Source organism: Benincasa hispida, chromosome 11 (genome assembly GCF_027475165.1).
Source record: "Benincasa hispida cultivar pf3 chromosome 11, pf3_genome.v1.1, whole genome shotgun sequence".
Classification (NCBI taxonomy): Eukaryota; Viridiplantae; Streptophyta; class Magnoliopsida; order Cucurbitales; family Cucurbitaceae; genus Benincasa; species Benincasa hispida.
The window spans coordinates 46180842-46196356 of record NC_143488.1 but is presented as its reverse complement, the minus strand read 5'-3'; the positions used below and the strand labels follow the sequence as shown (position 1 = coordinate 46196356).

Genomic DNA, 15515 nt, shown 5'->3' with positions numbered 1-15515 from the left:
AAATCACAAATGTGAGCAAATTTTAATTAAATAATTAACTTTATCACTAGATTTCTTATTTATTAGTTTTATATGAAAATTTTAATTTAAAGACAAATTACTCAAATTTTGGCCTAAAAAAGCTAATTAATTTTTTTAATAGAAAAAAATAAATATAAATAAAATTATTCACATATATAATCTAAATTTAAACCTATTCATTATCTTTCCCAATAAATAATCAAATTTGAAATTTAAATGTAATATTTATATAATAATAATAATAACATAACATTAGATAACTATACTAAATAAATAAGTAAAAGCTAATCGAGGCGGGAATTCCCCATCTTGTTCCCCGTTTAGCTCATGGAGAATTTTTTCCCCCACCCCCTCCCCCATTCCCCACCTAATCGGGGAATCCCGGATGAGACATCTCTATGTACAAATGAGCTCGAGACATGAATATGCAAAATTGAAAATTCATGAATATTAGATGTAAATTTTTTTGTGCTACTTCCATATTAGTATTATCTAACAAGTAATAAAGGCAACATAGAGTCGAGAGTATTCAGTTTTTGTCCAATTTGTAAGAATTATACTTTTTAACCTTCAAATTAAGAGAATACAACAATTCTCATTATTATCTATTGTAACTTTTCATTTATTTCATAAAACTTACTTAGCTAGGTTGCATTTGGGATCATGTTCGAAGTATATAAAAGTAATTTGAAAAATATCATAAACGATTTATGTGTTTAGTAATTAGATTTTCCTTTAAAAAGTTATACAAAATCACTTTTTAAATCTTTCGATTTTCAGAATCCCATATTTAAATAACTTCTTGAATAATCAAATAATCAAACATCTTTTTAAACGATTCTTTTCTTGATTTTTAATGATGTGTTGTTGTTTTTTTATTTTTATTTTAAAGTTCTTTATCTTCGTCATGCAACTTTTGTAGAATTACATGATTACAACGTCACTTAATCGGGATGGAATTTAAACAAAACATCAAAGTGTGCTTTTCTTTTCATCAACAACAATACGAGTTTTCTTTTTCTTCTAATAGTCGTAATCATCTTCTTCTAATTATCATTTTCTTTTTACTTCTTTTCATCCCATTTGCGCTCCAAACTTTTTTGGGTGGCTTTTTTCTTTCATAATTTTAAAAAATATATGTGTACTATATGCTCAAGATTTTTTCCAAATTGGATGAAGTAGAAGGATTATGGTTTTTTAAATATACATATACTATTGTAATAATTGAGAAATAGAAAAGTATTGCTTAATTATTGATTATTAAAAATAAATATCTTCACATTAAAGCAAATGGGGATGTAGCTCACATGCTCACATGGTAGAGCGCTCGCTTTGCATGCGAGAGGTACGGGGTTTGATACCTTGCATCTCCAAAAATTTTATAATTTTTTATTTTGAATATTCTAAAGCTTTTGCTATATTATTTCTTTTCTCTGTCGGGCCTTTTAATGTTCTTCCAGTTCCAACCCAAATAACTGCGGCTCCACACCCCTATGTAAAATTTCATTTATGTGTTTAGTCCTTTTTTCTCTCTCTCTTTTTTTTCTTCCAAATCTAACATACCAATCCTCGTTCTTATCCTGTTAGCCTCTTTTTTAATTTATTATAATAATTTAATGTTACATTATTATTCTTATTCTTATTATTTAATTATTATATTTAAATTTCAAGTTTTATTGTGTATGATCAAGATAATGAGTATATTTGAAATGAACATTAAAATTTATTTTTGACAATAGTCATCTTAAAGTTATCATCATCTTGAAGCTACCATCAATCTCTAAATGAAGTTTTATACGTTAATTATTCTTGGCAATTTGGTATGAATGATCTTAGGGTTAATCTATTCAATATAGATTTCTAGTAATTATGCTAACAAAATGCCTTTAGGTAGTGGGAGACAATTCATAGTGTGAGTGGGGATGGCTTGTGCTAGAGCCTTGATCAAGACTTCTTTACCACCAAGAGAAAAGAATTTTTCTTTCCATCCTTGGAGAACCTTCTACACACGATCCTTGAGAGACCAAAAAACTTAGCATCTACTTTTACATTTGTTTTTTTTTTTTAAAGAAGGATTTTTTTAATCGAAAAGCTTGAAAAACTTCACGATCCATGTTTAGAAAACTTAGCATCTACTTTCAATTTTAGTACATTTGTTTATGCCATTAAAAAGTATAAAAATGAAAATAGAAAAGAAATAAAAAGGTAACAACACAACCAATGAGTTATTATAGTATTTTTAACTTTTAATTTGCACGAATTTTTTTTTTTGTTAAGAAAAAGTAGTAAGAGTAGGGGATTTTGAGCTGCAAACCTTTAGGTCGCTAACACATCCATATGTCAATTATATTTCTTTGGCAATTTACAAATTTGATATTATTATATCTTCCAATTTAATTATTTTTCGTTTGTTGTTTTCCTTTATTTTTATTTACTTATTTACAAAGAATTACGATACTTTTCTTCCTATTAGCTAGACTTTAAAAGAAAAATTATTTAGAAAAAAATACTTTTTTATTCTCTGAGTTTTAAATCTTGGATGCGTTTGGTCTCTTGGCTTTGAAAACACATACTTTCTTAGTTCTCAAGCTTTTTTAAGTGACAAACTTACACCCATCTCCTGTGTAGACCCTGCTACAACAAAAGAATATTGCATATACCTTTTTAACTTATTTTTAAAATCTCAAAGAGTAAAAAGTTATCTTTTGAAAATTTAGGGACAAAATGCACATATTCTTAAAATCTAGATGATTAAAAGCATACATTTTGAAAATTCAATAACCATATATACATATTCTTCCAAACTTGGAGACTTAAAAAAGGTAATTTTCCCTTTTGTATATGTGATTTTGAACTTATTTTAAATGTAATCAAGTAAAAAAGTTTTAGATCACCAATGGATAGTCTAAGGTTCTACAAAATATTATATAACACATGCATGCAACCATGATATAACATCTAAGAGATGAAACGTTCACAGATGGCCCAAACAACTCTAATAGAGCCCTATTCCCTCTCAAAACATGTGTACATAGACAGATCAATAACCTAAATCTTCTCAATAAGCCGAGTCTTTTAGTGGCAAGCAGCAGCAGGATCAACCCTGAGGAATCTGACCCATACCTGAGAAGGGAAAACACAGAAATTTCGTGAGCTAAAAGCCCAGTGAGTGACTATAGAATCGTAAAGCAACAAACATAATATCACTATAAACATGTAAATATACCAATGAGTAAACTCAAGCAATTGTCTCGAAATGTAGCTTTAAACCATTCTCAGACATCATTAAAAATTATTATTCCTTAGTTGAGAACGAGCCTAAATGCTCTAGCTCCCAAACGTTTATTACTGGCCAAGAGACCCATACTTCGGTCTTTCATTCATAACTGCCTATGTGCACGTGGCCATACTAAGTACCACCATATCTTAGGTACTTCTGCTCAGATACCTTCTCAAATTTGTCCTTCAGTATCGAGCTACTAAGATACCTTCTCATATGTCCTTCGGTATCAAATTGGCCAGATACCTTTTCAAATGTCCTTCGGTATCAAATTGGCCAAGTACCTTCTCAAATGTCTTTCGGTATCACACGTGTATTTTGTAACATCAAATTAAGTTCCTCTGCCTAGTATTTACACAAGAACTATTCCATTGCCACTCATTTACATAAGAACTCATTCTCTCATAGCCTTCCTTTAGGAAGCATATATAAAAATCAGAAACATAGCTTTTGTAATGGTTACACGACATACCTTGGCCTGTGTTACACACATACAAGCCGGAAAACATGCGTTATGTTATTCTCTAACCATTTGTTGCTTGAGGAAGTATAAATTTATCATTAATGTCACTGTGCTTTACTTGATCATATATGCATAAGTATTGGAAACCTTAAGTTTATTTAGTCACTCACAGTTCGTCAGGCTCTTAATGGTTTATACGCTTCCCTCAGCTCTTCTTGGCCTGAAAAGATATAATTTTCGGTTAAACTACTTAGAATTCTTAGTAAAATACCTCAATCAATTCATTTATTAAAGGAACTTTCATAAACACAGACAGCTTTACTAGCGAGATCCCCCTGAGCAAGGTCAGCGAGATCCTCTAGAGCGATACCAGCGAGATCCTCTAGAGCGATACTAGTGAGATCCTCTAGAGCGAGATTAAGCTTTTCCTAGAAGATTTTCATCCTAGCGATACTCACCTTACCAGTGATATTCAGCCCAATTCCCAGCGAGATTTCCTTCTAGAGTGAGATTGGTGAGATTCTCTAGAGCGAGATTGGCGAGATCCTCATCCCTATATCTCGCTATAACTCCCACGGTGAACTGGTTGTTTGTTCATCCCAAGCAGCTGTCTGCTTATGCACCGATTCCCTATTATAACTTTTAAAATTCATAACTCAAAATCTAGAGCTCTTCTCAAGAGACTTTATTCTACAAACTTGCTTAGAATTGATTTTTTCTTTCTTATCTTAGAATTTTAGCTAAAAATTTCTTGTAGTTTGACCTGAAGCTTCCAATCTTTACCTCGGGCCCTGATTAATCCGAGGTTCTACCTCTTTTGCAAATTCTCCACTTTTGTTCTTCTCCTTTTTCAATCTTTCTCCGGCAGGATAACCTTGAAAACTAGATTCTCCCAGCTTTCAAATGGCATCGAATTCGCTAAATTTGCTCTTGTCAATTGCCGAAACTATGCTTTTGGAGTTTCACTTCATTTTTAATCTTTTTGCCGCTTCCTGAGTTCAAAGAGTAGATTGTCACGTCACCCCACACTTAGTGCCTCCAGCCAGATTAATGATTGAGTTTCTTCATTTAACATATTTGCCTTCCCGTCCTTCATAATCTCTATAAACAAACATGAATTTCTACTTAATAAATATGTATTATAACATTCCTTTGGCTAAATATGCTTATCTAGGGTACCTAAGTTAGGGGTTTACAATCATCTCCCCCTTAAAAGAAATTTCGTCCTCGAAATTTACCTTATATGTCATTTGAAAAGTTGAGAATATCTCTTCCTCATTTGCTCTTCAGGTTCCCAGGAAGCTTCCTCGATTCCATGATTATGCCATAGCACCTTTACCAAAGGAATTGTCTTATTCCTGATTACCTGGTCTTTCCAATCCAAGATCTCGATGGCCTCCTCTTCGTAAGATAAATCTTCTTTGAGCTGTACCGGTTGTGTTTCTAGTATGTACATAGGATCAGGCACGTATTTCCTCAGCATCAACACATGAAATACGTCGTGAATACGAGCTAGCTCCATCAGCAACTGCAACCTATAAGCTGCTGGATCAACTCGTTCTACAATTTCATATGGTCCGATATAACGTGGACTTAACTTCTCTTTTCTCCCAAATCGAAGAATTCCTTTCCATGGGGACAGCCAAAGAAATACCCGTTCTTCGACTTTAAATTCTAGTTCTCTTCTTCGCTTATCAGCATAGCTCTTCTGTTTATCGTGGGCCGCCTTAAGATTATCCCTGATAAGTTTCACATTCTCTGTTATTTGTTGAACTAATTCTGGACCCAATAATTGTCGTTCTCCGACTTCATTCCAACATACTGGGGTTCTGCAAGGTCGGCCGTACAATGCTTCATAGGGAGCCATTCCGATACTAGAATAGTAGCTATTGTTGTAGGCAAATTCAATCAACGGTAGGTGCGTATCCCAACTTCCTTTGAATTGTAGTACACAAGCTCTTAACATATCTTCCAGTGTCTGTATAGTTCTTTCTGATTGTCCATCTGTTTGCGGATGAAAAGTCGTATTCAAATGCAATTTAGTGCCCATAGCCTTCTGAAAACTAGGCCAAAATTTTGAAGTGAACCTCGAGTTCCGATTCGACACTATCTACACTAGGGCTCCATATTGACTGATTATCCTATCCACAAATCTTAGCTAGACGGTCTAGTGTAAAAGTAACTTTTACTGGTATGAACTTGGCCATATTAGTTAGTCTATCGACTATTACCCAAATGCCATCAAATCCTGAGGGTGTCTTGGGCAATCCAAATAGAAAGTCCATTGTCACATACTCCCACTTCCACTCAGGAACTGGAAGTGGATTGAGTAATCGTGCTGATCTTTGTCTCTCAGGTTTTACTTGCGTATAGATTATACATCGGTCCATATATTCTGTTATGTCTCTCTTCATCCCAGGCCACCAGTAAGATTTCTTCAAAGTCCTATACATCTTGGTGCTACCTGGATGTATAGCATAAGCGGAACTATGTGCTTCCTCTAGAATGGCTTGCTTAAGCAGTAGCTTGTTAGGCACATACATTCTCCTCTTCTTTTCTAGCACATTGTCTGCTCCTAGTTGGAAGTCAACCCTGATACCCTTACTTACATCATCAACAATCTTATGAAGATCAGGGTCTTCCAACTAATCCTGCTTAAGGTTTTCTACCAAGGTAGGTATTATCTAAAAAGTAGTTATCATTCCTCCTGACGATTCCACTGATAAGGCGGTTCTGGAATTCCTGAACTCCTGCAATAGCTTCCCTCTTATTGAACCAATAATGGCCTTGCCAATTAACTCTTGCAGCTGAACCTTTAATTCTTTCAACTTAGTCGGCGCCATTCTATACGGTGCCTGCGATATAGGAGTTGTTCCTGGAACTAAGTCAATAGTAAACTTCACCTCCCTGTCGGGTGGTAACCCCGATAGTTCTTCAGGGAATATATCTCGAAACTCATTTACCACTAGGACATCTTCTGGGTTAAGCTTTTTCCCTTGAATAACCACTACATGTGCCAAATAGGCTTTACATCCCTTTGTCAACAGCTTCCGAGCTTTCACTGTCGATATCAAATTCCCCGTGACTAATCGTTTGCTTCCTGTCAGCATTGCATCCTGACCATTTAATTTTCTGAGCACTACCTCATTCTTGTAACAATCTACTGAAGCATGATACCTACTTAGAAAATCCATCCCTAGGATAACATCAAACTCCAACAGTTCTAAGGGAAGTAAATCAGCATAGAAGTTTTGACCATTGATCAGTACCTCACAATGATTATAGCATCTATCTACTACTATTACATCCCCCAAAGGGGTAGAGATAAATAATTCTTCAGGCATAGGTTCAACCAACCTATCTATACTAGATGCATACATGCTAGACATAAATGAATGTGTGGCACCAGGGTTAAATAAAACATAAGCAGACTGTTCACATAATATGACATCACCGGTCACAACATCTGGAGACTCCACTGCCTCCTGATGTGTCATGGCGTACACACTCCCCTACTGCTGGGGTCGACCTACGACATTCTTCTGCTTGGCACCACTTGACCCTTCGCCTCGATTTCCAGCACTCTTTGGTTGGATAACTATCTGCGAGGTCGGCTGTTGTGCTGTTAGGATGTCCCTGTTCATCTGGGGATAGTCCCTCTTGAAATGCCCTGTTTGTCCACATTGGAAACATGCACCTCAACCACTATAGCATGCCCCAAAATGCCTCTTGCCACAACTAGGGCACGTCAATCTCTTGTCTGTGCTGGCTACTGACTCACCAACTTGTGGCATCTCTGATCGGCTAACTGCATTGGCCGAGGGTCTCGTTTTTCTTTTCTTGGATCCTTGCCAACTAGTTCCCCTGAATTGACTTCCACTAGTCTGAGCCGCAACTGGAAGTCGGGATCCCTTATCTCTAGGCTCTACCACTGCCTCGTTGCCTTTTGGTAACTGCTCATCATCTGCCAAACTCTGCTCGACCCGTGTTGCTATTTCTACTAACTGGTTAAAATCTAGCCAATTAGCTGTAGACGTCACCGGAGTTCTAATTTCCTTTCTTAATCCTTGTTCAAACTTCCTGCATCTATCTCTTTCCTCAGCAATAATCGGTAGGGCATACTGTGATAACTTTGTAAACTTCTGCTCATATTCTGCCACTGACATCCTTCCCTGTGTTAATCTGAGGAACTCATCCCTTTTTGCTTATTCTGCCACTGACATCCTTCCTGAACTCAGGCCATAACATCGCATCTGTGTTGGCTCGTCTGACAGATATCACTTTCCACCACTTCTCTGCTTCTTTCTGTAGTAGAAAGGTGGCTAATCCTACTTTCCTGTCCTCTGGACAACTCATAACATTGAAACATTTTTCAACTACATCCAGCCATAACTTAGCTTCAGCTGGATCTTTTGTACCTTCAAATGTCACAGCCCCTAGGGCTTTAAACCTCTCAATACCATATTTCTTCTCTGGGTCTGCTCGTGTAGAGCCCACGCTGGCTGCTAATCTCTGCACTATCCTGTCAAAAACTACATCTTCAAGTTGAGAATCTGCCCTTGCCTGGGGGGTACTAGACTCTCCCTCAGACATCATTTCCTGACCCACTGGATCATTCACCTTCTTTTTGCCACTCGGTGGGTTCTCTCCAACCTCCAAGCCCCTATTGGTAGGGTCAATATTCTTGCCACCTGTCTGCTTACTCGGTCTGCCATGTTGCCTCGACATTTCACCTAATACCATGTACACATGTTAGGGACTCACACTTAGGGACTTAGACTTATATATGAACTTTCCCTTTCATTCCCAAAATCTTATGCTCTGATACCAACTTGTCACACCCTCTCCCAGATTACCCTCTCAAAACTAGAAAGGGATATGACCGTCGTAGCTACTAGCCCTATTGCCAGTACCCACTGCCTTAGCCCTCTAATCTAAAAGCCCACTTGTTAAACATTAATAATGTATAAATAAGATAAACCTCCTTAAGGTTCTACAAAATATTATATAACACATGCATGCAACCATGATATAGCATCTAAGAGATGAAAAGTTCACAGATGGCCCAAACAACTCTAATAGAGCCCTATTCCCTCTCAAAACATGTGTACATAGACAGATCAATAACCTAAATCTTCTTAATAAGCCGAGTCTTTTAGTGGCAAGCAGCAGCAGGATCAACCCTGAGGAATCTGACTGCTACCTGAGAAGGGAAAACACAGAAATTTCGTGAGCTAAAAGCCCAGTGAGTGACTATAGAATCGTAAAGCAACAAGCACAGCATCACTATAAACATATAAATATACCAATGAGTAAACTCAAGCAATTTTCTCGAAATGTAGCTTTAAACCATTCTCAGACATCATTAAACATTATTATTCCCTAGTTGAGAACGAGCCTAAATGCTCTAGCTCCCAAACGTTTATTACCGGCCAAGAGACCCATACTTCGGTCTCTCATTCATAATTGCCTACGTGCACGTGGCCATACTAAGTACCACCATATCTTAGGTACTTCTGCTCAGATACCTTCTCAAATTTGTCCTTTAGTATCGAGCTACTAAGATACCTTCTCATATGTCCTTCGGTATCAAATTGGCCAGATACCTTTTCAAATGTCCTTCGGTATCAAATTGGCCAAATACCTTCTCAAATGTCCTTCGGTATCACATGTGTATTTTGTAACATCAAATCAAGTTCCTTTGCCTAGTATTTACACAAGAACTGTTCCATTGCCACTCATTTACATAAGAACTCATTCTCTCATAGCCTTCCTTTAGGAAGCATATATAAAAATCAGAAACATAGCTTTTGTAATGGTTACACGACATACCTTGGCCTGTGTTACACACATACAAGCCGAGAAACATGCGTTATGTTATTCTCTAACCATTTATTGCTTGAGGAAGTATAAATTTATCATTAATGTCACTGTGCTTTACTTGATCATATATGCATAAGTATTGGAAACCTTAAGTTTATTTAGTCACTCATAGTTCGTCAGGCTCTTAATGGTTTATATGCTTCCCCCAGCTCTTCTTGGCCTGAAAAGATATAATTTTCGGTTAAACTACTTAGAATTCTTAGTAAAATACCTCAATTAATTCATTTATTAAAGGAACTTTCATCAACACAGACTGCTTTACTAGCAAGATCCCTCTGAGCGAGGTCAGAGAGATCCTCTAGAGCGAGATCAAGCTTTTCCTGGCAAATTTTCATCCTAGTGGTACTCACCTTACTAGTGATGCTCATCCCAATTCCCAGCAAGATTTCCTTCTAGAGCGAGATTGGCGAGATTCTCTAGAGTGAGATTGGTGAGATCCTCATCCCTATATCTCGCTATAACTCCCACGGTGAACTGATTGTTTGTTCATCCCAAGCAGCTGTTTACTTATGCACCGATTCCATATTATAATTTTTAAAATTCATAACTCAAAATCTAGAGCTCTTTTCAAGAGACTTCCTTCTATAAACTTGCTTAGAATTGAGTTAAATTTCTTACTTTAAACTTTTAGCTAAAAATTCCTTGTACTTTGGCTTGGAGCTTCCAATCTTCACCTCGAGCCCTGATTAATCTGAGGTTCTGCCTCTTTTGTAAATTATCCACTTTTGTTCTTCTCCTCTTGAAATCTTTCTCCGGAAGGACAACCTTGAAAACTAGATTCTCTCAGCTTTCAAATGACACCGAATTCGCTAAATTTTCTCTTGTCAATTGCCGAAACCATGCTTTTGGATTTTCACTGCCTTTTTAATCTTTCTGCCACTTCCTGAGTTCAAAGAGTAGATTGCCACGTCACCCCACACTTAGTGCCTCCAGCCAGACTAATGATTGAGTTTCTTCTTTAACATATTTGCCTTCCCTTCCTTCATAATTCCTATAAACAAACATGAATTTCTACTTAATAAATATGTATTATAACATTCCTTTGGCTAAACATACTTATCTAGGGAACCTAAGTTAGGGGTTTACATGGCAATTGCTCAAGATAGCTTTTCAACTATATTTTAATCCTTTTTTTTAATCCAAGGTGTTTAAATAAAAATGAGGACATTTCAATGTTTCAACATCATCATGAAGGAAATACTCTCGAATGACTTCCACGTTCCACCCACCAGATTTAGAAAAACGATAAGTCACATTGTGCTCATGAAGAGAAGGGGGAACATGCACAAGCACCCGAAAATCATCCCTAGGTATCCATTGGACACAGGAAATTTGGATAAGCTTACCATCCCTCACTCTCTATCAAAAGCCATGCTTGAATAATTGTCTCCCCTATAGAATGCTTCTCCATGCATAAAACATATTACTTCGTGCTCTTACATACAATAAATCCTCAGTTTTGAAATACTTACCCCAAAGGACGCTAAAAAGGAGCCTATTAGGATGTTTAAAGATACTTCAACTTTGCTTGGCCAACATCGCCGGATAATGAGATCCCTGAAACTAAGGTCAGCTTCCTCCTTTCTATTGCACATTTGCTTCCAGCTTCACCAGTAAATCTTGCTCTTATTAACAATAGAACCCCACTGGAATCGATTATATTGCTAACTAATCTTATTGCAAATGCCATTAGGTAATTGGAAACAACTCATAGTGTAGATGAGGTTGGCTTGTGCCAGAGCTTTAACTATAACTTCTTTGCCACCAGAAAAGAATTTTTGCTTCCGCTCTTTGAGAACCTTCCACACGCGAAAAACTTGGCATTTGTTTAAGATATGAAGGGTTTTTAATTGAAAAATTGGAAAACTTTATGATCCATGTGAAGGGTTTTGTCAATTTTAGTATATTTATTTATGTCATAAAAAAAATGAAAAGAAAAAAGGTAACGATACAACCATTGAATTACTAAAGTATTTTTAACTTTCAATTTACAAGTTTTCTTAAAAATGTAGAATAAGGTAAAGATTATTAGACAACAGAGCTCTTGATAGTTAATACATCCGTATGTCAATTGAGCTATGTTCACTTTGAGAATTTACAAACTGTTATTATTTTATCTTCCTATCTAAGTATTTTTCATATGTTTGTTTTCCTTTATTTTTATTTACTTATTTAGAAAAAAATTGGCGATAATTTTTCTTCCTACTTTAGCGATTTTTTTTAAGACAAAAAGTTTTGTCTGGGGAAATTAACTTTTTTTAATCTCCAAGTTCAAAAACATGGATACATTTGGTCTATAAATTTTGAAAATATACCTTTTAGTCTTCAAGCTTTTAAGAGTATGTTCAAATGACGTCTAAAGTACTTTTTAAAAAAAATTATTATATGACTATTTCAATTAGAAAAATAAGTTTAAAAAATAATTTTAGAAGGAAGAAATAGTTTTTTAAAATATTTTTCCAATTTAAAATAATAATAATAAAAAATATTGCATATCTCTTTTAAACTTATTTTTTAAAAACTCAAAGAATAAAAAATTACATTTTGAAAACTCAGGTATCAAACGTACATATCCTTAAAAACGCGATGATTAAAAGGGTACATTTTGAAAACTTAGAAACAAAATACACATATTTTTCAAAATTCGAGGATTTAAAAAGTAATTTTCCCTTTCGTATATATGATTTTGAACTTATTTTAAATGTAATCAAGTGAAAATAGTTATAGATCACCAATGGACGGTCTAAGGATATGTTTGGAATACATTGTCAAGTGTTTTATTTAAAAATAAATATTTTCAAAGAAATTAAGGTGTTTGGTAATCGCTCAAAATAGTTTTTCAAAATAAAAATGTATTTTTTTGGAAAACACATTTTTTTCGAATCAATCCAAACAGACCCTAAACTTAAAAAAATGCGGTGAGCGTGGATCGAATGCAACCTTCAGATCTTCAGTTTGACGCTCTCCCAACTGAGCTATCCGCGCACTCATTGGCAATAACCTTGTTTTAATTTTACTTATAAGATCTCGATTCTAGCTACATTATCATTGTTTATTTAGAAAAACCTAGGTTTATAAAAAGCATCCATTCGATCCCTTTTATTAGAAAATTAGGTCCTTCATTCGAAAATTTTGTTTTTGATATCCAATTAAAAAAAAAAGAAGAAGAAGAAATATTTGATAACAAGCTTGGTGCTCATCTACACTTTAAATTTGAATTCAAAATTTGAAAATTGTGTTAGTTGTGAATGTAAATATATATTTGAAAAAAATAAAAATTAAGTTAAAATATCATTTTGGTTCTAGTACTTTATTGATGGAATCATTTTAGTCTATATACTTCCAAATGTCCAATTTTAGTGCATTTCTTTTCCTTAAAACTAAAAAATAGTGTCTATCAATTAGGATTAGAAACTATTTGAATTGGTAAAAAAAAAAAAAAAAAAAAAAGCATAGAAAATTACCAAGTCGGCAATTTTGGGTTAGACCATTAATGGATTGGGATAGTGAACAGTTCTATTTCAATGATGATTTTCAATTTCTACCATTTAAATTGACAATTTTTTCTAGAGGAAAAAATGGACCTAAGGTATTTCCAAATGGGTCATATGCACTCATAAAAATTGTCATGTAACAATTAATTTTTTTTAAAAAATTATTTTTTGTGTAGAAAAAAAAAGGAGAGTATAGACTTAAGAGTAGGAGGATGACTCTTTTCAAAATTTACTTCAACCATACCCAAATTTACTTTAAATACAATGGATGTCTAAAAAATTGGGACAAACAAACTCAATATACTTGTTGTCTTTTTTAAAAGAGAAAAATATTTAACTCACTTTTTCAAAAATACATTGGCGAGTATTTTTGTGAAAGTGAAGCTTTTATAGTAGAATCTCAAAAGCTCAAATTGATGTTGGAAAATCATCGGAGCATGAAAAATTGACTAGTGCAAAGTCGTGGAGGTTGAAAGTCAGGTCAGAAGTTGGGTTGAAAAAATCGAACAGACGGGAGTTTGATTGATGGAAAAATAGAATATAAGAAAATTGAATACACTAGCAAATTCCCATATCCGTTTCGCTCGGTATCTTCTGTTATTGACAAATTGGGACTACATACCCATTAACTTGACCCATCGATTTTCTAACTGTGTTCTATTGACTTGGAAAGTATCTTATCTAGGCACTTCTTGTTGGGGAAAATAGTATATAAGAACTGAAATAATAGCAACTTGATTACAACTCAACTAGAAACAACGCGTTCAATGTATAATATTCAAACTCAAACTAAGCCAGATGATATAACACGACCTAGATATGGAAATAATAAAAAACTTAACTAACTCCGATAGAACTGCAAACTTGAACTACTTAGATGTGGCAGAACTCTTGGATACTTGCTCTCAGCTCAACTCAATAACAAAAGAAAGAAAGGAGATAACTCTTCCATTTGAATCAGATATTACAAATGAAGAAACAAATTGATATTTGTAGGTTAGCAACTTAGTAACTCTCCAAAATACAAAATAAATCAAATAAATACCAAAAATTGAAACAATTGTCAAATTTAATTTAATTGAGTTGTTACTTTACAAAAATCAAACATATCTCAATCAAATTGAAGAAACTACAAATTTAACTTTGATACATGTTAAATTTATACATGAAACTTTTCTTAATTTGATGTTTCAATCCAATTTAAAAGTTTCTAATTTTGAATTTAAACTACATAGTTAAATTCATTTGTTTATGTTTCAATATTCAAATGTTTCGCTTTCTTTCACTATAAAAATCCAACAATCCCCCACATAAAAGAAAGGGAGAAAAATCAAACAAAATCGTTAAAAGTAAAAAGACAAGCTATTCATCGTCATGCCAAAACTCTATCTCTACCTTTTCTCATCTTTCTTCCTTGAAACTCAAATTTTAATCGCACTAATTTTGAGTTGTTTTTTTGTTTTAATACTACATTGCTTTATTTTATTTTGGTACCTATGTTTTTAAAATGTGCGTTTTGGTTCCTATACTTAGAAAATATTCTTTAGGATCTTTGCACTTTTAAAAGGTGACCATTTTGTTCTTTTCATTTTCATTCTTATTTCATTTTAAGGGACTAAAATAGTCATTTTTTAAAAGTTCAAGGATCAACATGAATTAAAGATGAAAGTACAATAACCAAAATGAAAACTTTAAAAGTATATTGACCAAATTGAACCAAAATTAAAAAAATAGGGACAAAATCAACGCTCTAAGATTTTAATTGCATGTATGTGTGTGGTTAGATATTAAAAAAAAAAAAAAAAAAAATCAAAGGATGACTAATGGATTGTACAGCTTAAAAATCTCAAAATAAATTAGAAATACATTCCAAGCAATATGAATTCCCATATAGTACATCATTGCTAAACAAGGTGCTCCTTTTCTCCTCATGGGAAAGGAAAAATAAGTCTGGATGCTTGTGCAAATGAGCTTGAGGCATGAATATGCAAAATTGAAAATTCATGAATATTAGATGTAAATTATTTTATGCTACTTTCATATTAGTATTTTCTAATAAGTAATAAAGGCAATATAGAGTCCAGAGTATTCCATCTGTGAGCAATTTGTAAGAATTATACTTTTTAACCTTCAAATTAAGAGAACACAATAATACTCATTATCATCTATTTTAAGTTTTCATTTGTTTTATAAAACCTACCTAACTAGGCTGCATTTAAGATCACGTTGGAAGCATGTAAAAATAATTTGGAAAAAATATCAGAAACAATTTAGGTGCTGAGTAGTTAGATCTTCCTTTAAAAAGTTATACAAAATCATTTTTTAAATCTTTTGATTTTCAAAATCACATAATTAAATAATTTCTTGAATAATC

At 34.0% G+C, this 15515-nt stretch overlaps 1 protein-coding gene across 1 annotated transcript; it reads right to left on the bottom strand.

The window, feature by feature from the left end:
* Positions 1-3096: 3096 nt before the first annotated feature.
* On the bottom strand, positions 3097-5631 carry LOC150032679 (uncharacterized). Its single transcript, XM_090306982.1, has 2 exons — positions 5131-5631; positions 3097-3144 (listed from the first exon to the last, which is right to left on the bottom strand). The coding sequence occupies exons 1-2, from the start codon at positions 5629-5631 to the stop codon at positions 3097-3099; spliced, it is 549 nt and encodes a 182-aa protein (XP_090163108.1).
* Between the last annotated feature and the right edge of the window lie 9884 nt (positions 5632-15515).